Genomic DNA, 26,925 nt, shown 5'->3' on the forward strand with positions numbered 1-26,925 from the left:
ACAGGCTTCGCGCCTCGCAGAGTAACGGTGGCCAGAGGCCGAGACTGTCGGGCTGGGGAAGAAGGGAAAGCAGGGTCCCAGGCTTGGCTGCGTCCTTTCCCCTCCCCCAAGACACCTGGTAGCACTGAGCCGCAGCTCGGACCGTGTTCTGGGTCGTGGATTCGCCGGTCTGAGATCGCTCTGGGGAGTGGGCGGCTCGTGGTTAGCGCTCCCGGATAGCCCACTTCCGTTTCCCCAGGGAGACGTCCGTGCCCACGGGGAGAGGCAGCTGCGCATGTCGCTCCCGGAGTGTACCGCTCAGCTCCTGGCAGCGTGGGACGCCCCCGGCCTGTGATCACCAGCGTTCCCTGCTCTGTTTGCTTTCTTTGCCCCAGTCCCTGCCTGCCAGGCCAGCGCGGGGCTGGAGACGAGCAGCCACTGGCAGCGGCCGTGGGGTCCCGGGGAATCCTGTCTTTGGCCACTGTGTACAGTCATGGTCAGGTACAATCCGAGGATGCTCCTGCGGGGCTACCCAAACCCCAAGACTCAAACCAGGCGCCGACACGTCCGGCTCACTCTCCAGCCTGCCTGCTCTTTCCCCTGTGGGAAAGTGGGTCAGTTCTGTTCTGGTCTCCAGTAGACCTTTGGGACTGCTGGGGTGAGGATAAGCACTGTGCCCCTCACCTCCCCACATCAACTCTTTGCCTTGGCAGGGTCCCGAAGGCTGGCTGGAGCCAGCGGTGGGGCAGCTCATGCGCATGGCTCCAGAGGCTCCGGTTGCTCCGCAGAGCGGCTGCCAGGCTCTAAAGTTCCCGATTGACCACAACAGTAACTAAATATAGGACCATCTGGTGCGGCCGGAGTGTCGCAGTGTTTTCTTTGTAGAGATCTCAGGGCTGCAGATAAGGTGGTAAAGTTCTGGCCCTTAAGGGCTGGGTCAGTACTATAGTCAAGGTTTCAAGCCCTTGGGGATCTGGCCGAGAAATCGCACAGAGCTCATAGTCCAAGCTCCATCTAATCAGAATACCATACACACCTTCAATTTATTATGTGAAGACTTCCAGTCTATCCTGTTTGATTACCTATTGATTGTCATGCCTTAATGTGGGAAGCCCTTAATGGCTTGCAAAAAACGCTTCCCCAGAAGTGACTTATCATCAATTAGTTTTTCTAACAGCTCCATTGAGGAAGGTAATGTTTCTTTCTTACAACTAGGGCTGCCCCACGGCATTGAACACTTTGCAGAATTCTTCTCGGGTTAGTTGTGCCCCTCAGAGAACTGCCTTCTAGGAAGGCCTCCAGGGATCGGGAACAGACTATCGGCTTTCTCTGGCACGTCTTTGCCTCCCTGTTGCTGGCACCCAGTGATTCCACCCATGGGGTCTTGCCTCAGGCCTCCATGCCCCTCCATCCCAGGCCATAACTGTACTGTACTGGCCTGTGACTGGCTCTTTCTGTGTGCCTGTGGGAAGCTTGTTTATCAGTCATGGCCAACCTGTGGCCTGGGGGGCCCGTTTGTCCCCGGGGGAGCTATGCCCATGTAGATGAGAATGCCATGTTGCAGTGACAAAAGGTGGAGATGCCTCTAGTCCCTATCCTATCTTTGTCTTTTTGTTGCCCAGTGTGGATTTAATAGATGGTGACTAGAAGATTTCGAATTTGAGCATGTGCTGGGTTTGTATTACAAACTCAGGGAAAGGGCAGATGAGCAGTGGGAAGAGTTGATTCTCTGTCCAAGCACCTTGGGCTTTGGAGTGATTCCTTTGGTGATTTCGTCCTCCTCCTCTTCTGGTTTTCTTTTTTTCCTTCTCTACCCTCCCTCCCTCCTGCTCTCCCTCCTTTCCTCCCTTCCTCCCTCCCTTCCTCCCTCCCTTCCTCCCCTCTCTCCCTCCCCTCTCTCCCTCCCTTCCTTCCTCCCTCCCTTCCTTCATTTTTTTGAGACAGGGTCTTGCTCTGTAGCCCAGGCTGGCCTGAGACTCATAATCCTCCTGCTTCAGCTTTCCTCATGTTGGCATTATAGATATGTGTCACCATGGCCAGTCTCCTTGAAAGTTTCCAGGTCTCTCCACAGTGACTGGGATTGGTGGCACCGAAGCAGCCCAGGCCCCTGTGGACTCTTGCTACCACCACCACCACCACTATTATGCAAAGGGTTGACCAGATCTCTGCTTCTGGAAGTCTACTACCTAGACCTGTGGGGCTGGCCTGCGGCCCATGGTTTGTGCTGGTTCCAGAGAGATACCTAGTGCCTTGATTGTTCAAATAATGCTGATGTGCTGATTGTGAATGGACTCAGTTTATATAGATTGGGGAGGGGGCAGCCCACTGTCCTGCCTCTTGTTTGGCTTGGACAGTTATCTGCTTCTCTGTAAAAACCTGCCTGTAAAACTGCCGGTCCTGTAGTCCTTCACTATAGGACCGGCTACGCAAACTGGGAACTGGCCTGGAGACTTAAAATCATATACACACAGAGTGACAGACAATGCCAACTTGATTGAGCTCAGGGGCAACTTATATAGGCTCTGGCCACTCCCCAGCTCTCGGGATCTTTCAGCTGCAGACTCATTAGAACCCACGCCCCTGCCATCAGGGTCTCGTGCTCATAGCAGCTGCAGCCTGCTCAGAGAAGAGGAAAACAAGTTGTTTACAGGAAATTCAGGGTCTACCAGCTCCCAACACTTCTCTTTTTAAAACGTTGAAATGGAAAGAAAAAACAAAAACCAGTTATGTGCCCCATCCCATGTCTCCCATTCCTCACCAGTATTACTGGGATTAAACCCAGGGCGAGGAGAAGGGTCTAAGTTGCCCTTGAACTTGCTTAGTAGTCCAGGCAGGACTTGAACTTATAATTATCCTGCTTCAGCCTACTGAGTAACTGGGCTTACAAGACTATGCCACTCGACCCAGCAAGGACAAATATGTTTTTCTTGTCTTCCATCCCAGCCTTTTTCTTTGAGCTTCCATTAGATATTAAATAAATGTTTGTTCCAGCCTTTGGGGCCATAGGTGCCAATAAGCACCATTGGATCATTTTCTCAGTGCTTCTTGGTGGGGCAGGAGCCCCCTCCAGCCCCCTCCAGCATGTTCTCCCTCTGTTCTGGAGCCCTGCTACCCGGTCTTTGCCCTTGTGCAGAATGTGACCTGCCATCTCTCCATCGCACGGTCTTGCCCGTTTTGTCATCTGGATTGGTGGAGCAATTCTCTCTTGGGAGAAGAAGCTTTAGGTGATGTGTGAGTGGCTACCGGGCCAGCAGTGAGCATGGTGAATGTAAGTGATGTTTTAGATTTCCTTTGGACAGCCTAGGATGTATTTGTGCTGCACCCAGAGCATCCTTGAAATAAGGGAGTCCTTCCTAGTAAGTTGGTTTGAGACCCAGACTTTTTATATTGTTCCTGTTCATGCTTTCATGACCACTCTGACCCACACTGTGGGGTGTCTGAGTTTCTATTCTTGGTGGTTTTCCAAGAACTTCTTTCATCAGGAGCCTGCAGCAACATGGCCACCTGGTAGCATCTGATAGAATTGCAGGCGTAGTGGCCAATTGGCCGCCTAGTCTTGTCTTCTGGGAAGCACAGGCCCTAGGCGTCTTAGCAGTTTTTCTTTCCATCTTTGTTTTTGAGTCCAGAATTGTCCCAGTGCTGTTCTTTAGCAATTTCATCTTCAAAAGAATCACAAGTCAGAACTAAATCCTGTCATTTTTTTATTCTTATGTCCTATATACCTAACATAAATATATAGAGGGGAAGGAGAGAATCTGGCACAGCAACAATAGCTCCAGGCTAAGAATTATGAGAATTGGGGTCTGCTCTCTGTTTCCATGTAGCCTGCTGGCCCCCCTCCTTGATCCTCAGTTTCCCTGTTTATGAAGAAGTTAGGATAAATGACCTCAGAGCCAGCGAAGTGGCTTGGTAGGTAAAGCACTTACTGTCACACCTGATGGCCTGGGTTTGATCCAAGAACCTGCAGTGGAGAGAACATTCTTTTGGAAGGTGTCCTCTTCCCTCCAAATGTGTCCCACAACACACTTGTGCCTGCATTTACACACATACACACACACACACACACACACAAATAAGTAAAATTAAGGCTCTTCCAAAGGTCCTGAGTTCAATTCCCAGCAACCACATGGTGGCTCAATACCATCTGTAATGAGATCTGGTGGCCTCCTCTGGCCTGCAGGCATACATGCAGACAAAACACTGTATACATAATAAATAAATAAATCTTTTAAAAAAATTAAGGGCTGGAGAGATGGCTCAGTGATTAAGAACACTGGCTGCTCTCCCAGAGGACCCGGGCCTCAATTCCCAGCACCCACATGGCAGTTCACAGCTGTCTATAACTTCAGTTCCAGGGGATCCAACACCCTCATGCAGGCACCAATGGCAAAACACCAATGCACATAAAAGAAGACTAAATAAGAAGTAAGCTTAAAAAAATAGACAAGTACATCCCTTCAATTTTGGCAACACTAATTTATGCCCCAGGGATTTGGAGTAAGAGGCTACATATTGAAAGTGGTGGGGTCCAGTGTGTCACAGTCCTTCCTTCACGGTCACTCACTGGCCCATGCCATGCAGGCTACTTAGGTATGTGGACTTAGGGTCCTTGGTAACTTGGACTCTGTCTTGGACATGTTGGAAATGTTATTTGACTTGCAGTGAAACTTGAAACCTATGTTGTGTGTGTGGACCGTCAACATTGGAGGTACTCTCCGAGCATCTATACTGGTGAGAGTGTGAAGAGAAACGTAGGGTGGATGTGTTCATAGGCCAGTGAGGGAAGGGAGCAATGTGGCGAGAGAGATTTTTATTTTCAAGGTGGTTTTTTTTTTTGCTTTTGTTTTTTGTTTTTGGGACAGGGTCTCTTTATTATGTAGCACTGGCTGTCCTGGAACTCACTATGTAGACCAGACCAGGTAGGCCTGGAACTCCCCTGTTGTGGAATATTATTTTAAAATGTGTTACATTTGTTTATGCTTTGGGACCTTTGTTTTAATGATGCAAAGGCATGTTGCATTCTTTTATGTTGCATTTGTTTAACTCTGTGAAGCTGTGTTACTTTGCCTAAAACATGTGGTTGGTCTAATAAAGAGATGAATGACCAATAACAAGGCAGAAAAAAAGGATAGGTGGGATTGGCAGGCAGAGAGAATAAAGAGGAGAAGAAATCTGGGAGGAAAGGATCTAGGAACGGGGGAAGGAGGGCCAAGCACACAGCCAGATGTGAAGTAAGAAGGAAAGATATACAGACATAGAGAAGGGTAAAAGCCCACAGGCAAAAAGGTAGATGGATGGGATAATTTAAAGAAAAACTGGCTAGAAACAAGCCAAGCTAAGGCCGGGGATTCATAAGTAAGAATAAGACTTCATGTGATTTATTTGGGAGCTGGGTGGTGGGCCCCCTAAAGAGTAGAGAGCCAAAAAAAAAAAAAAGTAAAAAACAAACAACTACTCTCCTCAGTGCTGGAATTAAAGGTGTATGCCACCATGCCCAGCTGGAGAAATTTTGTAGCTCACAAACAACCCGAGTGACTTGTGCTTAGTCATTTAAGTACCACTGATGCTCAGTGGGAGAGGGAGCAGCCAGGGGACATGTTCTGGGAGTGGAGTGATGGGAACCATTCATTCCTCAAGGATGAGTTTTGCTGAGGTGTTCAGAGCCCTGTGGGTCATACCAAAAGCACGCGGCGCCCGTGTCACACCTGCCCGTGTCCTCCTGAATCCTCTCAGCTGACTTCTGTTGAGTGTTTATGGGTCCTGGGCTCGACGTGAGTCAGGCTCCCCTGTGTGTGCTCATCAAGAGAGGTGTTAGCTGGGCTCAGTGCTCAGTGAGACCTCCTCCCACATGTCCCAGCTACTCAGTGGTAGAGTTGGACCTGGGAACTTTCCCATCGTCAGTGTGTTCTGGCCTCCTTGTGTCGGCCTCTTGGCGGGACACATGCCATTGATCTCCTGCTTGGCCAGCTCTGGACACTGTCCCCACATCTCTGCTTTCTGTCCTTGTCACTCTTCTTCCCCTGGCCCCTGACTAGGGTGGGTTTGCCGAAGCTCCTTTGCTGGAGTGACTGCTGAATTCAGAACTGGGGACAGGGCCAGGAGAGGCGAAGAAGAGGGCCTTTGATCTTGACTTTGAGTTCCTTCTTCCTCGTGGGGATGTGGGTGACGTCTATGAAGAAGTGTGGGGCTACCCAGGCCTGAATATGGCCTCCTTGTCTTGAGCTTGTCCTCATTACCTGGTCCTTGTGCTTTCATTTCTTTATCTGTAATAACAGGGTTTTAGAGACTTTTTTTGGTGACTTTTTTCATTTCCTATTTATTTATTTTTTTTTTTTTTTGATTTTTCTTTTTTTTTTTTTTTTGATTTTTCGAGACAGGGTTTCTCTGTGGTTTTGGAGCTTGTCCTGGAACTAGCTCTTGTAGACCAGGCTGGTCACTCCCAAGTGCTGGGATTAAAGGCGTGCGCCACCACCGCCCGGCCTATTTATTTATTTTTTACTTCTTTGCTTATTATTTACTTGAGGCAAGGTCTCATGTAATCCATGCTTTGAATTCATGACCTTGAAATTTTAACCTCTAGCTCCCCAGTGCTATGGCTATAGGTGTGTCCCACCATGCCTGGTTTGTGTGGTGCTGAGGATCAAACCCAGGGCTTTTGTGACTGTTTGGTAAGCAGTTTGCCAGATAAGCTTCACCCCAGCCTATTTTTCCAATGCCTTATCAATTGCTTTTCTTACTTGTCTTTAGTTATTTTAAGTATCTGGTGTTTCGCGCGCGTGCGCGCGCGTGTGTTTGTCACATGCATGTCTGGTGCCCGATGCCTGAAGAAGCCAAGAGTATGTATGGTTGTGAGCTACCATGCAGTTGCTGGGACTTGGACCCAGGTCCCTGTGGAAGAGCAGCCAGTGCTCTTAACCACCGCGCCATTTCTCCAGCCCCACACTTTAAGCATGTTCTCCCTAGTTCTCCACTTTCCCTTCTCACTTGCAGTGCCTCTTTGCTCCTAGGTAAACTCCACAGCAGGCTGAGAGTGAGGCCTGAGCGCTGACACTGTCCCCTTCCCTCCACTCCGACAGACAGGCAGGGCGTTCCTAGAGGCCACCCACCTGCAGACTCCAAGGTCCATGTGCCCTGGTACTGCCCTTCCTGCCGTGTCGTAGGAACCTGGTAGATGGGGCAGCGAGCAGGCAGCTGGCCTCATTGTGTGGGTTGAGCCCTGGCCAGGAGGCTGCAGAATAGACAGGTGACTTTCCCCAACAGTTAGCTTGGCCTGGCCTCTTCCCCAACACCCCACCCCACCTGCTGAATCACAGGCCGTCTGAGTCCTCATACCTGCCTGGCCACTGGTTCAAGATCTGTGTGTGGTGAGGTCACATGTCTTGATCCTCTCAGGAAAGGAGTAAAGCCCAGCTGCCCTCACCCTCTGGGCGGCAGATTAGAGCAGCCCCTGCAGAGGCTAAGCTGGATGTGGCCTGGGCTTTGGAGGAGGTGAGTGGCCTAGGGACTTCCTGTTAGCTGCTGTTGCTTCTTTTTTTGTTGTTTTTTTCGAGACAGTGTTTCTCTGTGTAAGGACCCTGGCTGTCCTGAAACTCACTCTGTAGACCAGGCTGGCCCTGAACTCACAGAGATCCACCTGCCTCTGCCTCTGGAGTGCTGGGATCAAAGGCGTCCATCACCATCGTCCAGCTTCCTTTAGCTTCTTAATGGCCTGGGTCCCTAAGGAGGAGAGTACTGGTCATGGGACCCTGACTGGCAGGTGGGTGCTTCATGGTCCTGTGTCTTCCCCAGGCACAGACCCCTTTGTGAGCAGCAGACCAGCCTGAAGGCTGGGAGCCCGACACCCACGTCTGCATGCTGAGGAAGATGGGTGAGGCCGTGGCCAGAGTTGCAAGGAAGGTCAACGAGACGGTGGAAAGCAGCTCAGACACCCTGGGTAAGTGAGGCCAGGCTCTCCTAACTTGTGACTTGCTTGTTAACTCAGAGATGGCACATAAGGAGATAAAGGGGTTATCCATGTGTGGTCAGGAGGACCAGCGCTTCATGGAACTTTGGCCACAGTTGTGACTGTTGTGGCTAGTACGTGTCTCACCGTAGACTTTGTTCTTTTTCTGGATCTTGGTCAAAGAGATTGGAAGAGGGCTGAACTGTGGATCCTGACTGATTGAATGTCAGTGAGCTTAGTGTGTGTGTGTGTATTCTCTCGAACTGCTTCAAAACATCAAACTGGCCACGCTTGATCCATCCCATATACAGGCCCCATGCTTGGCGCCTCTTGAGTGTTATCTGGTTGAACTGTCACAGTCTCCCTGGGGTGAACAATACTTGCCAGTCATGGCTAGCCTGTGTGAGCTTCTGGGTTCACCCAGCTGGAAGATACCATCACGCTCTGCTGTTGTGACATGTGTTTTTTTTTTTAAATTTGAACTGATAATAGTCTTTTAGCCTTTTATTTACCCTGAGATGTCAAGCATTTAAGCAAGCCATCCTTCTAGTAGAGTTCTGCAGATGTGAATGACAGAGGAGCCAGGGAGACCAAACAATAATGTCTGCATATGCATGAGTTTGTGTATGCCTTTGTGAGCATGAATGATTCATGTGTTCTGTATACACATGAGTGTGTGTGTGTGTGCACATGTGTGTGTGTGTGTGTGTGTGAACTCACAGGAGTGTCAGTGCCAATGAAGAGACAGAGGCATGTTGGCACATTGCACGAACCCAGAGGGCTGGAGCACAGCCCTATCTTGGGAACGATAGTGCATATGTCTTAGATGGGCTTTATCTGTGGAGAGGCATTTTCCAGACATGTTGAGGGTTTGTGTGCACATGTTTGTGTCTGCATGTGTCTGTGTAAAAGGGCAGCCTTTTGGTGGTGTTTACTGCTGGATAGAGACCCAGCTGTAAGCTCCCCATCAGGTATGTCTGGAATGCAGGCTCCATGTCAGAAAGCAACAACCTAGGGATTAGAGAGATAGCCTTCAGATGCGCCTCGCTCACTGCCTCTTCCAGGAAGCCCTCAGCTTTATCCTGTTCACCTTTCTTCCCTCCCTCCCTCCTCTGGAGTGACCCATCTGACATTCCCAGAGGGTAGGAACACTGGTCTTTTTTTCACCGTCTCTCTGGCCGAAGGGGAATGCTGTGCAGCTCAAACTGGCCTCGAACTCACAGTGATGAGCCTGTCTCTACCTCCTTAGTGATGGCATTAAAGGCGTGTGATGGACCATCGGCTCTGCCTCCCCAGCTCACCAGGCACCCTTGTGAGTGCCTTGCCAATCCTGACTCATTTAATTGCCTTGAGAACTTGATGATGTTAATATCCTGTTGTAAAGATGATGAAACAGGCATGATGCCTTTTGTTTTGGTGTTTGGTTTTTTGAGATGATCTTTGGCTGTCCTGAAAGACCAGGCTGGCCTTGAACTCAGAGAGATCCACCTGCCTTTGCCTCCAGAGTGCTGGGATTAAAGGCGTGTAACACCACTGCCCCACTGACATGAGTATTTTTATGTGTTGTTTCTAGCGTTCTGCTACATAAAGGTGCCCTCTGTAAGGTTGCTTTTTGTTTTTTAGTTTTGTGACAAGGTGTCAGAGTAGCAAACTTATTAGACCCCAGACTCATTATGTAGCGTAGGCTGCCTTTGACCTCACTGTATTGCCCAAGATGGCCTTGAGCTTATGGTGACCCTCCTACTCAACCTCCCGAGTGCTGGGATAATCATGTATCACATCATGTTCTAAGCATGTGTCACATCATGGTACAAGCATGTATCACATCATGTGGGAGTTTTACAGAGCTCAAGCTAGACGGAGTGTGCAGGTGACTTGCTGATGACCTCAGTGAGTAGAACTAAAACCACAGCTCATCCAGCCCTGTGTGGTTCAGACTCTGACACAGCAAGCACCCTGATGCCCCTGTGGGGGATGCAGGAGATGAAGAGCTGGGCTGAGAGTCGAGAAGCTGGAGGCTACCCTGCTCCAGACTGTCTCCTCTCATGCCTCAGAAACACCATGGTGAGCCTGCCTTTTCCTTTCCTTTTCATTCTTTTTGAGACATGGTCTCACTATGTGTGCCTGACTGACCTGCAGCTTGCTCTATAGACTATGCTGGCCTTGAACTCACAGGGCTCCTCTTGCATCCTGTCTCCACCCTCCCAAAGTGCACCGCTATGCTTGGCTTATATTTTCAGTTATATGTGCTTTTGTGCACATGAATGCAGATGCCCTCAAAAGCCAGAGGAGCACATTGGGTCCCCTAGAGCTGGAGTTACAGATGGCAGTCCTCTGAAACAGCAGCAAGTGCTCTCAGCTGCTGAGCTATCCCTCCAGCTCCTATCCCTCACCCTCTCCATTTTTGTTTTGTGATAATCTCATCAAGTTGTCTAGTGTGGTCCTGAAGTTGGAACCCTTCTGTCTCCCACAAGGCTGGGATTCCAGACAGGCAAACCCACACCCACCTGAGCTTGGCTTCCCTCAGTAGAACCTGTGCGGCTCTCGTCCTGGCTCATGAGAATCCACGCCTCGCTTCTCTCTCCCCTGAGTAGAATACGTGATGCAAGTGTGTCTCTGTCTGATTGCCTCTTCCCAGGTGGGAGGGCACATGGGTGATTTCTAGGTTTCCCACGTTGTTAATGAGCCCATCAACGCTGTCACGAAGGTTTTTTGTGCGAATTAGTGCCGGGAGCAGGGGCTGGGCTGCATGTGGTGAGCTGAGAACGCTGGTTTCTGCCTGTATTCTTCAGCACTCAGTTTTTTATTTAGCTTTTTATTTAGTCTGGCCTTTTAGGGATGAGACAGCATCTCTTGTTGCTTTGTTTACAGTTATTTGATGACAAATGATGTTGAAAATCTTTTCGTGTACCTCTTCGCCTGATCTGTCTGTCTTTTATGAAATCAGCCTTCTAGCCTTTTTTAAACAAGCGACTTTTCTTGTTAAGTTTTGAAAATTCATATGTATGTGTGTATATATATGTGTGTGCATATATATACAGATATATTTTTTTTCTTTGAGGTAGTGTGTCTTTACGTAGCCCTGACTATTCTGGAAAGAGATCTGTTTGCTTCTGTCTTCTGAATGCTAGGAATAAAGGCATGTACCACCCTGCCTGGATCTATAAATATATATAGTTTTAGTGTGTTATACTTATCACTTATTTATTGGGTGGGGTGCACACTTGCCATGGTGTGTATGTAGAAGTCAGAGAACTTTCGGGAGTCGGTTCTCTTCTTCAGCCGTGAGGGTCCTGGGGTTGGAATTCAGGTCGTCGGGTTTGGTGGTTAATGCCTTTCCCTGCCGAGCCATCTTGCTGGTGCCCAGTTCTTTACACATTCAGGATCCGAGTTCTGTTTCACTTTTTAAAGTTTGAGTCAAATTCTGGCTATGTAGTCCAGGCTGGACTCGCAACGCCATCTTCTGCCTCAGCCTCCTAAGTGCTGGGGTCCTCCGGCATGTGTTCTCCATCGTACCTGGCCAGATGTGTTTTGCTAACTCAGTTTCTAGGCTTTACCTTGTCTTTCAGCCTTTTAACAGTGCCTTTTGAGAAACAGATGTTTTTAACCTTGATGAAGTCCAATTTATCATTCTTTTCTTCTAGACAGTACTCCTGGTGGTGCATGTAAGTTAGCTTTGCCAAACTCAAGCCTGCGTGTTCTCCTTTTGGGACAGTCTGGAAGCTGGGCAAATGTGTGTGTTCATGGGCCCCAATGACTGTGAAATGGCAAGGTTCTCCCAGGCAGCACGTAGAGGGAGGATTGTGAGAGGCCCTTCTTCCTTGAATTTCTAATGTCGGAGCAGGCTCGTTGCCTGGCCAACCTCTGGATATATACGAGCAGTCAAAGCAGGAGACTGAGTGTGAGTTGGGGGAGGCCGCATCCTAGGAGGCGAGCTGTGATGTAAGTTGGTAGAGCAAGGCTAGGGAGAGAAGGGATGCAGACACCCCCCAATTCCCTTTTCCCTGGCTCTCCAGCCCCTAGCCCCGTCTGGCCACACTTACCAGCAGATGGCACCCTGTCACCAGCTGGCCTGGCTGCTGCAGGATGTCAGTCCTACCGCCTGACAAAGGCCTCTCCTCAGCCGGCTCAGCTTCTGTAATGTGTAGTTTGTCTGACCCCTGTAGGGACCACACGATCTGGATCCCCCCTTCTTTCTTCCCTCCCTCCCTCCCTCCCTCCCTCCCTCCCTCCCTCTTGTTTTTATTTTGAGAAAGGGTCCCACTCTGTAGCTCTGGCTGGCCTGGAACTCGCTCTGTAGTCCAGGCTGGCCTCAAACTCACAGAGATTTTCCTGCCTCTTCTTCCCAAGTGCTGTGATTAAAGATGAGTGCCACACAGCCAAGCAGAAACCCCTCTCTCTTACGACAGTATCTACCATGCACTTAACGTGATTCTCACTGAATCTGAAATCTCTGCTGGCTCTTTCGCAACAAATATACGCTGAGCACCGACTGTATGCTCAGAAGAACCAGCTGCTCCAGGGGTATTGGTGGGGAAACTGAGGCTGGTCTCCCTCCATCTTCCTCTCTCCCTCTCTGCACACATACATGTTTAGAATAAGGGAAGCACCCCGGACTATAGCAGGAATTGCTTCTCTGTCCTGGCTGGGTGGTAGCCCTGGCCTTAGTTGAGGTTTAGTAACCTATAGTTCCTGTGGGTTTAGGGGTTGTATGTTTCACTGTAGTATTTCTAGCTTGGGGAGTCCCCAGTGTCTGCCAGGTTCAACTCTTTCTGAGGTCACGCGGGTAGGGACAGGCTCCCGAGGCATCCCTCAGACTCCCATTTCTGCTCACTCAGAAAGCCAGAGCCTTTGTCCTGCTTTCCTGGCCCCCGCTTCTGATGGGACAACAGGCTGGTTGCTGACCGGCCGTCCACTGCCGAGCTTCCAGCTATTCTCTGTAGAGACCCTGAGTTCCTGTGTGATGAGAGCTTCCTCTCGGCTCTGCCTCTGTATGATGCGATGTGGAGGGGGTGTGAGAAACTTTCTATCTAAACTCCCGTTTCTGGACAGCCTCTCCAGACTGCAGGGTTTGGGAAACCAAGCTCGAGCCTTCCTCCAGGCCAAGAGAGAGCTTTCCCCTTGGAGCTCAGAACCATTTAATAGGAAAGCTTTGTACCCTTGAGGGGGCACCCACAGTCTCACGCTGTTGATAGCTGAGCTGACCGTTTCTCGGGAGTGTGGCTGCCCAGTGCACATAGTGTTCAGCATCCTCCCCGGCTCTGACCCATTCATGCACTCACTCATGGTTTTGCAAGACAAGGTTTCTCTGTAACTTTGGATCCTATCCTGGAACTCATTTTGTAGACCAGGCTGGCCTTGAACTCAGAGAGATCCGCCTGCCTCTGCCTTCCGAGTGCTAGAATTAAAGGCGTGCACTACCACCCCACAGCACGTAGCAATCACTCTTAACCTGAGTGCTCTCCCCAGTGCTGTGTGCATGAAGTTTTAGCACATACATCTTTGATTTTGTTTCTTCAGTGCTCAAAATCTTCCATGTGTCTGCCTGTAGATGTCTGTTACATGCATCCTTGTGTTATGTTCCACTGCATACATGTGCTCCAGTGTGTTCGCCAGCACCACTGTTCATGAATTCAGGGCTAACAGCAGTTCTCATATGGATGTAATTCTGTAAGGAGAGACCCAGGCTGTAGGCATCCTCTCTAGGCAGTATGCGGCTTTAGGGCAGATACTGTTCAGTCTGACAAAGGGGGCTGGTTGTAGCACTGGCAGGGAGGTAGAACCAATAAGTGGGACACATCCAAAGTACCTGTGGCCCTTTTCATCCCTCTTAGGATAGGCCTGTTGGTAGCAAGAGAGTTAGAGGCTTGAGCCTTGTCTTAGTTAGGGTTTCTGTTGCTGCGACAAAAAACCATGACCAAAAAGCAAGTTGGGGAGGAAAGGGTTTATTTGGCTTACACTTCAGTATTGCTGTTCATTTCTGAAGGAAGTCAGGACAGGAACTCAAACAAGACAAACTCCTGGAAGCAGAAGCTGATGCAGAGGCCACGGAAGGGAGCTGCTTACTGATTTGCTTCCCATGGCTTGCTCAAAATTAGAGAACCCAGGACTAGTAGTCCAGGGATGGCTCTACCACCATGGGCTGGACCCTCCCCCATTGATCACTAAACGAGAAAATGCCTTACAGCTGGATCTCAAGGAGGCATTTCCTCAGCTGAGGCTCCTTCCTCTGATGACTCTATAGTTTGTGTCAAGTTGACACACAAAACCACCCAGTACAAGTCTTTAGCTCAACCCTGACCTTGCTAGGTGACCTTGGCAGTCATTTCCCAATTCTAGTCTGAACTTCTGTCAGTTACACAGGTGCTGAGATACCAGCCCACTCTCTCCAAGGTGCCTTGGGCATGTCCATTGCCTGGCCCGGGGATCTCAGAAAGCAGGCTTGTGTGGGCAGGCTGTGGCGGCAGCAGCTGTCAATAAGCCTCCGAGAGTCTGTGGCTGGTGTCCCCTGCAGGATGTGCCAGTGTGTAGAGCAAGCAGCGTAGGTAGAGTCCTGGTAGGATGCAAGGGTATAACTCAGAAGCAAATAACCGGCTTGAAAAGGAAAATCAATAGATTGAGAGAAGCAGAAACAGCTTTACCACCTGCAAATTGGTCTGGCACCGGGGCCTGCTGGGCTTTAATACAGGACCCAGGCTTGGGGCGGCTCTTGTTTCAGAGGCTTGTGATTAGCGCCCATCCTTCTGGGGCCCCATGGAGCTTCTGAACTGGTGTCAAGGGCAGCTGAGGCCCAGAACCGTGAGTGCAAAGTCCAGGCAGTGGGCGTCAGGAGAGGACTCAAGGTTCCAGTACACCTTGTCTACTGTCCTTTTCTTTGTGTCCAGGTGGGCCTGGGGCCCACCTAGACCCCTCGGCTTCAGGTACAGGGACAGGAAAGGGATCACTCTGAAGGGAGGCAGCCCCGTGGTGCAGAGCATGGTCTTGCTCTAAGGTCTAGCTGTGACTTTCACACCTGGAGGAACAGCAACAGACATGCTGGGAGGTAGCATTTGCCTAGTAAATCAAGCCTGGTGATATTCTTGCAGTCCCAGCTCTTAGAAGAAGAGGCAGGAGGACCAGAGTTCAGGGCCATCCTCAGCTACATAGTAAGCTCAAGGCTAGCTTGGGCTACATGAAACCCTGACTCAAAAAAACAACAAAAGCCACTCAGCAAACGACAGCAACAAAAACATGTGCTAAGCATGGTAGTACCTCCCATAATCGCAGCGCTCCGGAGGTGGAGGTCATGAGTTCCAGGCTAGCAAAGGCTGCAAGGTGAGACTTATCTTAAAAAACAACCTTCTACCTTACCCCCACCCCAACCAGAAAGAAAAAATCCAAACCTAAGCACAGAAGAAGCTGTGGGTAACCGTAAGCCTGGAGTGCTGACTCCAAGGCTGGGAAGGGTAGGTAGTAGAAAGCCTGACTTTCCCTCCCTGCACTCTGGCCCCTAGTCCCTTCCTCTCTGGCACAGTGTTTTGTGGGACCAGAAGAGCATGAGGCTCTTGGGGTCAGACTGGCCGGCTGTGGGATTGCTGGGACAGACAGTGGTCAGCTGGGATCCTAGGCTGCCCCAGTTCATCGCAGTGTTGAGAGAGGCCCCAGAGCTCTGTGGACGGGTCTCTCCCTCCCTTGGATGTCTAGATCCTCTTGGAGCTCTGAAAGTATCGGCGAATGAGCCTCATCCACCCCGTTTGGACATCACGGAGGGCTGAGGACTTCAGACTGCCACACTTCCAGATTCCAGATTCAGTGCCTCAAGGACTTGATTGCCTGACCCGCTCTGTACCATGTTGCCCAGTCAGAGGACTTGTCCCAAGCCAGTGCCTGCACTGGAGAAACGAATAAGGCCCTGTTCCCTTGTTCTCCTCCCCTCCATCCTCCTTCTTCGTATCCTAGTGCTGTGGAGATGGCTTGGGCGAGAGAGTTGGTCCCTCTCAGGGTTGTCTCAAGGGAAACGGGGATGGTGGTGGGCCCTCTCCAGCCAGGACACTAGGGCCTAGATATGGCAGTGATTTGAAATGCTGCGGTCCATGGAGATGGGGCACCAGGTGGAGAGCTGTCCTGTGGGCTGTACAGTCCTTGCAGAGGAGGGAGGGGGTGGAATATGAATGAGCTCTGCTTTTATTCACATGCAGGACAGCACCTGTGCACCTGCGCCGTGGACTGGGCATTGATGCTTCTGAACCTTAAAGGGTGAGTTGGGGCCGGAGGTGTTCCTGGTTAAACCTGGGCGGTCCCTGCCAGGAAGGGCAGGGCCACACAGAGGGGTGGAGGAGCCAGTTAGGAGGTGAAGTGCTGTGACGTTGTAAATAGCTGTACAGCGAGGTCGCTCCTTACACAGGGCCAGGATCTAAAGAGCCTGAAGGTGGAAGAGTCCCTTAGGATCAGAATGACTGTCAATAGGAAGACACAGCCACTTCCTGTCAGCTGCTGCACATACTCCCCGTTTCATCCTGAATTCTGCCATCTTAGAAGGGACCTGTTAAGCCTCCAACTCTATGTAGCTGAGGAGGACCTCGAACTTCTGGTCCTCCTGGCTTTGCCTCCAGAGTGCTTGGATTACAGGCTTGCACCGCCGTGCCATATTCGGTTTTGTGAGTCCTAAGTGAACAATGACCAACTAGGATACATTCCAGCCTCTGTGTTACAGAGGAGAAAACTGAGGCGTAGGGGCACTGAGCCACTTCCCCAGGCCATACCTCCCTGGTAAGATGGGGAGAGTGATTTAAACCCAGCCAGAGTTCTCTCCAGGGTGCAGCAAACATTGTTACCTCTGAGGAGACAGTTGATTCTGTGTTTGGGAGCACTGGAGTCCCCACCGGAGGCCAGTAAGCCCATGTTGAGGGAAATACGTATCTTCAGTGTCAGAGGCGCTCACCGCCTCTCAAATCAGCTAAATGAGTACGTGAGCTGCCTCTGCTTTCTCTGATCTGGGTGGTGACAGAGGTCCCTGGTGGCTTCTGAGCAAGAGAGCTGCGTGACCTGCTCAGTTCTGGAAAGGTCACCACTGGGTATAGGGCACACATGAAATCACCTAGGGATCCCAGGGCAGAAGCAGCTTGGCACCTTTGTGGGTGACAGGAAGGCCGTTAGGGGTGCTCTGTGGAATCTGGTTAACAAACTGGAGCCTGGGTTATTTGGGGTTGGTAGTGTGGGGAGTTCTGAGAAGTTTGGGTACCTTTGTGGGACACCATGGAGAGGCTCACAGCAAGGAATTGGACAGGTGGCTTGGTCAGCTGGCACTGGGGATTTCTGCAGAAGCCACCATTCCAGGAGCCTGCCCCACCTGAGGTTGCTCCCTCCCTTGATGGCAAATCTTTGAAATTGCAGGGCTAATGATGCAGCTTCAAAGAGTGCGTGCTTGCAGGAGAGTGAAAACGCCTGGCCTCAGAAATCAGCAAATAGATAATTTCACAGTATCAAAAGCTCCCGTTGCTCAGGCACGAAAATGTTAGCCTTGGGCAGGCAACTTAATGAGGATGCTGGGTAGTATATTAGAACCAAATATTTCCACAAATGTACATGTGACCTGGCTGCTGAGGTGGCCAGGGATGGAAGTCCAGGTTGGAGTGGACAGGCCAGGGCGTCAGTTCTGGAGCCAGGCGTCCTCTAGGCTCTCAGTGTCAACTGGCACGTGCCAGAAGCAATCTCTTGCTTGATAAAGTTGAGAAATTGTGATTGCTCACAGCGATGGTGCTGTCCAGACTCATTAGCCCAGAAGATGAGGGTGAGGTTAGGTCCCTTTGAATCACCCTGCCCTAGTTGACTGGATTGCCTAAATGCCTGTTTCTGTCACGCTCTGGTTTCTCTGGGCGGCTTCTTTGTCAAGTCCCCTCTCCTGAACGGTGTCTCACCCTGTGCTGTGTCTGTGGTCATGGCTCTGCGGAGGATGGACTGGGAAGATACCGAAGGGAAGGTCTGATCAAGGAACCCTGCAGGTCCCCAGTAAGCTGCTGCGCTTGCTTCCCTCTCCCACGCTGAGGCTTGCCTCACCCCTCCCTCTGTGGCCTGCTGTCCCAGGATACCTTTTTGTTTCCCGAGGACAGGTATAGCTAGCTGACCGCCCTCTCAGGTCTGTGTGTCTTTTTACTAGAGCATGAACTAGCTCTGAATTGGTGGCAGTTGGGTCTAGCTTACCATTGTGTCCTTAGCCAGTATTAACACAGTGGCTACCCGGGAGAGACTGCTCAGGTGAATGAATGAGTCAGTGAATCAATGATAGCTTTCAACAGTACTTGGTACTTCTGCATCACACAGAGAAAGAGAGCCAGATATGGTGGTATAGTTCTCAAATCCCAGCACTCAGGAGGCTGGCGCAGGAAGGTTGCCAGTTCAAGGGCAGCCTGGGTTATATATAGAGAGCTTTCTGAAAAATAAGTCCCCCAAAGCTCCCAAAGTTGGGATGTAGCTCAGCAGAGAGTTGCCTAGCATGTGACAGGCCCTGAGTTCAAATTCTGTCATTGCAAAAAGAAAAAAAAGGAAGTAGTGTTAGTTTTGACTCTCATAGCCAGTAAATTTGGTGTTGGAATTTGAACCTGAGTTTGTTGGCCTCCAGTGTACTCTTTTAACCTGCAGCCTGCCTCAGCGGGACCCAGTTCCTACTGCAGGACTCAAGCAGGCCTGAGCATGGCACATATGGTGCCAACAGTCTTTGCCTTTTCCTTCTCCCTTCCTAAAAAACATTAGATTACATTCTTCTTTTTCCTTTTTTATTTTTAAAATTTATTTATTTATATATTTTATGTACCTGAGTGCTCTGTCCTCACGCATACCAGAAGAGAGGGCATTCGGTTACATTCTTAAAGCTAGCAACCAAGGTCTGTTCCCTTATTTGGCTCCTTCTTCCTCCTGAGGCCTAATACCAAGGTCCAGCTATCAAAGTATTAAAGTCCAGCAGTCAAGAGCCCCCTTTGGCTCACCTAATAAACATGCCCAGTCAAAATTAACCAGCTCACCTGTGGTGGTTTAAATAGATATGGTCCCCATAGACTCATATGTTTGAATACTTGATCCATAGGATATGACATTATAGGAGGTGTGGCCTGGCTGGAGTAGGTGTGGCCTTGTTGGAGGAAGTGTGTCACTCTGGGGGCAGTTCAAGCTATGTCCAGTGTGGACATAAATTCCTTCTGCTGCCTGTGGATCAAGATACAGAACTCTTAGCTCCTTCTGCTGCAATTATGTCTGCCTGCACAGTGCCATGTCCCATCATGATGATAATGGACTAAACCTCTGAAACTGTAAGCCAGCCCCGATTAAATGTTTTCCTTTGTAAGAGTCACTGTGCCATGGTGTCTCTTCATAGCAGTAGAAACCCTAACTAAGACATCACCCTAACAGGGTTGTCCCCTTTCCCTTTATAAACTGCCACATCTGTCTCCTCTATCCAGAAGCAGTCCTTTGCCCCTCCAGATGTTGGCACAGGCTAGGCAACTGGGTACCAGCATAGAGAGATGGTTCAACGGTTAAGAGCACATACTACCCTCCAAGGACACTTCGATTTATGTGCACATACCTGTACACATCCATGCATACATACATACATATATACATACATACATATGAATAAAAATCAGATAAATCTTTGAAAAGAAATTGGTTTAGCAGTACACACCTGCAATTCCAGTGCTGGCGGGTTGTGGGGAGACAGACTGTCCAGTCAGTCTAGCAACTTGAAGTCAGATTCAGTCAATGATATCTGTAAAAATAAGGTATAGTGTGATAGAGGTAGAGACATAGGGGATATGTGTGCAGGTAAGTGTGCACATACACATACGTGCATGTGCATACATGTGCACATGCATGTGCTCACACACACACAGTGTAAGAGTCTCATGGGTGGAACATTGACCTTCATTGAGAACAAGAGCGTTTATAGTCAGAGATCTAGAGGTGATAACTAAAGAGCGACCTGCCTTGTTCACTGGTGAAGAGCAGCCACAGATCAGGAATTGGGTCCCCAGATTCTGCAGGGCCATGAACTTCAAGAGGAAGACATCCCACCCATTCCCTGTTTATGGTGTGACCTCTCAACTCGTCTGGTCTCAACTTCTTCATCTGCAGAGGGAATCCCTCTCTTCAGGTGGTCATCAGGTTTAGTAGAGTGATGTTCGGTCAACGCTGCCTGCCACGCCTTTGTGGAGGACCCTAGGTTCTGTGCCGTCCTCCGCAAGACCACGTGGCTTCTGCCGCAACCAGTGGAGGCCCCACAGAGCTCATGGTGTCTGTTGTCAGCATCATCATGGCTGCTGTTCTGACTCCTGACTGTGGCTGGGATGAGTCATTGACTAAATTAAAATAATGGCTGTCTCAAATCAGAACCTCTGTGTCATTCATGGATTTTGTATTTGCAAAAAGAAACTTTATTTTTTAATTTTTAAGTGAGTATTGGTTTATTTTTTTTCTTAAAATAGCAGGCAAAGCTTGTTAGCAAGGAAAGGTGTTTCTTTTTTTAAAAAATGATGTTTATGCTAATTCTTTGAGAATTTTATACATATATTTTGCCATATTACCTTCCCTCAGCTCCTCCCAGATCTTCCCCCACTTTCCTGCCCATCCAAGTTCATATTCTCTCTTCCTCCTTCTCTCTCAAACCCAATCAAGTCCAGTTCATGTTTGTGTTGGCTGACTATTCCTGCCTATGGGGTCTGCCCTGCGGTGTGATCAGTGAACCAGATGTCACATCATTGAAGAAAACTGATTTTTCTTCCAGCAGCCACCATGCCAGTAGCTCCTCCGCTGGGGATGAAACCTTATACTCACCTCCCTTCCTTTATGTTGGAATTTTGTGTGGTTTGGGATCCATCCAGGCCTTATGCTTGCTGTCACAATAGCTGTGAGCTCACACATACATCTGCTCTATTGTGTCCAGAAAACACTGTTTCCTTGACTAGATCCCTGTGCCTTTTGGGGAGGGGGATAATACAGATGTTCCATTTAGGACTGGCCGCTCCAAAGTCTGCTACCCACTGCATGCTGACCAGGTGTCGGTTTCTGTGCTAACTGCCATTGGCTGCAAGAAGAAACTTCTCTGATGAGGCACTGACCTATGGATATAGCAATATGTCATTTAGAGTCATTTTCCATGTTATGTCCATTTAGCAGAATAGTAGTATTAGGTTCTCCCCGGTGCCATGACCTATCTAGCCACAGGTTCTTGGCCGGGTTGGCAGGGTCAGGTATAAATTCCATCCTATGGAGCTGGGTTAAGAAGTGGTTGGTTACTTTAGTTACCAGCTGTGCCATTGTTGTACCCGTTGGCATATCTTGCTTGCAGGGCTCATAGTGAGGTGAGGTTGATGGGTACCTTTCTCCTCTGGTGGTGTGTGTAGCACCTTCCAGCCCCGTGAGAGCTAGCCAGGAGGGGTGAAGTTTCCAGTTGGGTACCAGCTGTGAATTTCCCCATATTCTATGTATGATACAAGTATCTGATATCTTCAGCAATAGGGTCTTCTTATCATCGAGTTCTGGAGGGTAATTAAGTGTTGGCAATAGCTTGTATTGTTTGGGGAGGTTGTATGGGGTTCCAATGGCTCTAAAAACTCAAAAAGAAATAACCCATTCCTGGCAATGTGGTTTTTATTAGGTAGTGTATGGTTTCTTGTTGGGAGTATTGTCCCTCATTATAGGGTAACTGCATTTAAACTTTTTATAATGTATATATTTTAGTAGTAGGTTTTTATGGCTTTTTCTTTTTAAAAATTTTTTAAAAAAATGTTTACTTTGATGTTCATGTGTTTTGCTTGCATGTTTATATGTGTACCACAAGTGTGCCTCATGCCCATGGAGGACAGAAGGCAATGGATCTCCTGGAGCTAGAGTTAGGATAGTGGTAAGCTATCCCGTGGGTGCTGGGAGTCAAACCTGGGTCTTCCACAAGGGCAACAAATGCTTTACACCATTGAGCCATCTCTCTATTCCTCCATTTGGCTTTTTACAAAAGCTCTTCAATGTTCATGATCCCTCCCTCTATCCCACCCTCCTCCTCTCCACCTCAATTAATCCCTCCAATTTCTCCTTTATTTGTGCTAACACTGTATTCTATTTCCCCTTCCTTGAAGCATCGCCTCCCCCACAGCCTTTGTGGGTTCCAAGTGGAACACACTGTATTAGTCAGGGTTCTCTAGAGTCACAGAACTTACAGAATGAATCTCTCTCAATCTCTCTCTCCTCTCTCTCTCCTCTCTCTCTCTCTTCTCTCTCTTTCTCTCTCTCTCTCTCTCTCTCTCTCTCTCTCTCTCTCTCTCTCTCTCTCACACACACACACACACACACACAACCTACAGGCTGCAGTCCGACAATGGCTAATTATCAATGGGAAGTCCAAGAATCTAGCAGCTACTCAGTCCCACGAGGCTGGCTGTCTCAGCTGGTCTGCTGGGATCTAGAAGAAGGAAATGAATGTGTGGATGAAGGTGAGGGTGAGCAGGCAAAGAACACGCCTTCCTCCTTCCATAGCCCTTACCCAGGCTTCCAGCAGGAGGTGTGGCGTACATTAAAGATGTGTCATCCAGCCTCAAGATCCAGATCAAAGACATGTTGTCTTCTTGCCTCAAGATCTGGATCACAAGTGCGCCCTCCATTTCTGGATTATAGTTCATTCCATATACAGTCAAGTTGACAGCCAGGAATAGCCATCACAATCCACCCCCTGTCAACTTGACACACAATCATATATCCTTATGTCATTAATTTCCAAATGGAAAATAATAACCAGATCATAATAATTACTTAACATAATATAACTATCCCATGTACAGTTGCAAACACTATATATTTAATCTGGTCATATTTAAACCTAACGTGATATAACTATCCCTTGTACAAATGCAAATGCATTATAAATTTAGAATAGTTGTAATGTCCTTGGGAGACATCCTTCTAGTATCTCAAATATACATATGATAACATTGATATTCTTTTAATCGATGTTACAACGTGATAAGGAAATTGAAAGAAAGCACAGATATCTATATAAACACATTCTCAACAAAATAAAACAGAAGCACTCCTGTCGGTTACAATCCTCTTCCTGCAACTGGTCATGTCACCTTGGCTGGTATTTAGAACTACCTTCCTTTGCTGCCCATTCTGTATTCCCTCCACCCTCTGCAAGCACGTCAGCAGCAGGTCTTGGCTCTTTTCCTGGAGGAGTGACCCATCCCTTCATTCCTGGTGGGTCTGTGCCCTTTGTCATCCTGCCTGGGTTAGGCTGTTGTAGCTTCCCACTGACTTTAATCACAGGGCATGGAGCACCAAGAGACGCCCTAAAGGATTTCTGGCACTCGAGACATAATCCTTCTTACCTCCACTGTGGAGAGGTGAGCCAATTTCCCTGTGGTGATCTGGATCTGTCACCCCTCCTAACACTGTTATTACCTTTTTGACATGTTGGTTTAAGGGCATTAGAAGTCCAGAGTAACCAGGGGGTGTCTGAACTTCCAGTTCGTGGGATGTTTGCTGTGGCTCCTGGAAAGAGCACTCTCCACTCTGGAACCAAAACTTCTAGACCAGAACTTAGGGTTGTGGAAACAGGAAGCAAAACCAAGTGGGTCACTAGGGGTGACAGTGAATGGAACTTTACCCCTTTCCACCCCTTGCTTCCTTGATCTGTGGATCCTGGCTGTGGGAGAAACTGTACCATGTATTGGACACTGATTCAAAGCACATACAGCCTTCTGGAGACTCTTGCCCCAGCCCCCCATGCTGCTGCCTCATAATTGGTCCTGTATCTGTGTCTTCAGAAGGCCATTCCATCTTTCTATGAGGCCAGCTGCTTCAAGATGGTGGGGAACATGGTAAGACCAGTGAATTCCAGGATCATGGGCTCACTTTTGCACTTCTCTGGTGGTGAAGTGAGTTCCCTGGTCAGAAGCAATAGTGTGTGGAACATCATGTTGGTGAATTAGGCATTCTGTAAGTCCACGAATGGTGGTTTTGGCAGAAGCAGTATGCGCAGGAAAGGCAAATCCATAACCAGTGTCTACTGCAGTGAGGACGGAGCTCTGTCCTTTCCATGGAGGAAGTGGTCCAATGTAGTCAGCCTGCTAGCAGGTTGCTGACTGATCAACCTGGGGAAATGGTGCCATATCTGAAGCTCAGTGTTGGTCTTTGCTGTTGGCAGATCTGGCACTCAGCAGCAGCTATAGTCAGTCAGCCTTGGTGAGTAGAACTCCATGTGGTTGAGCCCATGAATAAGCCCCATCTCTGCCACCATGGCCACTTTGTTCATGGGTCCATTGGGCAATGACAGGAATGACTGAGGATAAAAGTTGGTCCACAGACTTTTGATTACTGAACTCCTCCTCAGCTGAAGTCATCTTTTGATGAGTGTTTCCGTGGGACACAGTATCTCCACGTCCTTTGCCCATTTAGAGATCTAGCCACATACTTCCTCAGATGTCTTTCTCACCAGCTTTCCCATCATGCTCTTTTCAAGTCCCTGACCATCCAGCCAATCCATTGCCAACAGCCCGCAACTCAGTGAACAGACATGCATCTGGCTATCTCTCCTTCCAGACAGACTGTATGACCCTGTGGACTGCCTGAAGTTCTGCCCACTGTGAAGATGTCCCTTCGGCAGCATCTTTCAGGGTTGTCCCAGAAAGGGGTTGTAATGCTGCAGCTGTCCACTTCTGAGTGACGCCTACCTAGCATGCAGAACCATCACTAAGTCATTTCTTCCCCAGTCAGCCAGTCATAGGGAGCCCTCCATGAGGCTATAGGTGCATGCTTGGCAGCTGACGGCATTGTAACGGGAGTGGAAACTGTGGGCATTTGGGCAGCTTCTTCATGTAGCTTGCTAGTGCCTTCAGGACCTGCTTGGGCCCGGTCTTTCATATACCACTTCCACTTGAAAATTGATTGCTGCTGTGCACACCAGACTTTATGACTTGGTGGGTCCAGTAACACCCAGTTCATGATGGACAGTTCACATCTCATGGTAACTTGTGGCCCGCTGTCAAACGTCCAGTTTCTACTAAAGCCCACTAGCAGGCCAACATCTGTCTTTCTAGGGAGCATAGTTGTCTGCAGATGATGACAGAGTCTTGCTCTAAAATCCCAAAGGTCTCTTCTGTCACTCACCTATAGGGGCCAGCCAAAGGCTCCAGACAGGATCCCTATCTACCACTGACATTGCAAGCACCGTCGGGTCTGCTGGATTATATGTTCCGAGTGGTAGAGCAGCCTGCCCAGCAGTCTGGACCTGCTGAAGAGCCTTCTTGTGTTGCAGGCCCACACAAAGCTGGCAGCTTTCCGAGTCACCTGGTACATGGGCCGGAGGAATACACTCAAGAGGGGAATGTGCTATCTCCAGAATCCAAATAGATCTACTAAACGTTGTGCTTCATTCTTGGTGGGAGGGGCCAGATGCAAAAACTTACCCTTCACCTTAGAAGGAGCATCTCTGCATGCCCCACACCCCTGAACTCCTAAGAATTTCACCGAAGTAGAAGGTCTTTGGATTTTGGTGGGATTTATCTCCCATCCTCTGATGTGTATATGTGTTAGCAATGAGTTCAAAGGCTCCCTCCTGCTCACTTGGTCCCATAAGCATAATGCTATCAGTATAGTGCACCAGTGTGATATTTTGTGGATGAGACAGATGATCAAGATGCATTCTAAGTTATGACACAGGGCAGGAGAGTTAATACATCCCTGAGGTAAAACTGCAAAAGTATACTGCTGGTCTTGCCAGCTGAAAGCAAATTGCTCTGGTGGTCGTTATGGATAGGTACCAAGAAAAAGGCATTTGCTAAACCAATAGCTGCATATCGTGTGCCAGGATATGTGTTAATCTGCTCAAGTAAGGACACCACATCTGGTACAACAGCTGTACTACCTGAGTTTTTGATAGTCAGCTGTCATTCTCGTCAGTTCATTCGTCTTCTGCACTGGCCAGATGGGAGAGTTAAAGGGAGATGCGGTGGGAGCCACTACCCCTGCATCTTTCAGTTTTGATGGTGGCACTGATCTCTGCAGTTCCTCTAGGGATGCAATGCTGCTTTTGATTCACTATTTTTTTTTTAGCAGAGGCAGCTCTAAAGGCTTTCTGTTTAGCTTTTCCAACCATAACAGCCCTCACTCCACATGTCAGGGAATCAATGTGAGAATTCTACCAACTTCTAAATACATTTATTACAATTGCACATTCTGGAACTGAGGAAATAACCGCAGGATGAGTTCAGGGGCCTACTGGACCTACTGCAAATTGTACATTAGCCAAAACTCTGTTAATAACCTGGCCCCAAAAGCTCCTACTTTAACTGGAGGGCTACAGTGTTTCTTGGGGATTCCCGGAATCAGCGTTAATTCAGAACCAGTATCCAGTAAACCCAGAAGATCTGCTTGTTTCCTTTTCCCCAGTGTACAGTTAAAGGGTTCAGATCCCCTGGGGAAGAACTGGAGGAAGGCTAACTGTGGAAGTTTTAGCTATCTTATCCGGGTCCTTCCTCAGGGGAACCTGGCTATCCCTTCATTCAGGAGGTTCTAGTTCTGCAAACTGGCTCAAGTCTGGAAATGGATTCACTGGCCGACACTGTCTTTTGCCATGATCCGGGGCAGCCATTCTTTCACTTGAGACTTTCTCTGTTTAAACAAATAAAACAAAAATGCAGGAGGCTTATCTGTTTCATACCTGGAAACGCTATGACTAGTCAGCACCGAAGGTCTGTACCAGCCACGCCGCTGTAAATTTCACCTTGCCTGTACTGACTCATTAGGGGTCAGGCCGTTATGAACATTGTTTTGTCTCAGCTGCCCATTACAGTCCCTACAGTCACTTTGCCTCTGGTAAACCCATTGTCCTTACCTTAATCCATCCAATTGAGCAGCAGCACCTCCAAGCCTAAGGTCAGGCACGAGGAGAAGGGAGATGACAAAGCTCTTAGAGGTGCTGGTGCCCCCTCTCACCATTGTGTGTCTTACAGGATTAGTGAAGGGCGTGCATGTCTTCTGGGCCT

General features: G+C 49.0%; 1 protein-coding gene across 2 annotated transcripts in view; it reads left to right on the forward strand.

Moving 5' to 3' along the window:
* Lrrc20 (leucine rich repeat containing 20) overlaps positions 1-26,925 on the forward strand; it is a 101,856-nt gene that overhangs the window by 153 nt on the left and 74,778 nt on the right. For both annotated transcript variants that reach the window (XM_057751142.1, XM_057751141.1), the window contains exon 2: positions 7,768-7,912. In XM_057751142.1, coding sequence (XP_057607125.1) covers positions 7,831-7,912 — 82 coding nt within the window. In that variant the 5' untranslated portion in view covers positions 7,768-7,830. The remainder of the gene's footprint in view (positions 1-7,767; positions 7,913-26,925) is intronic.

This window comes from Chionomys nivalis, chromosome 19, assembly GCF_950005125.1.
Source record: "Chionomys nivalis chromosome 19, mChiNiv1.1, whole genome shotgun sequence".
In the NCBI taxonomy this organism is placed as follows: domain Eukaryota; kingdom Metazoa; phylum Chordata; class Mammalia; order Rodentia; family Cricetidae; genus Chionomys; species Chionomys nivalis.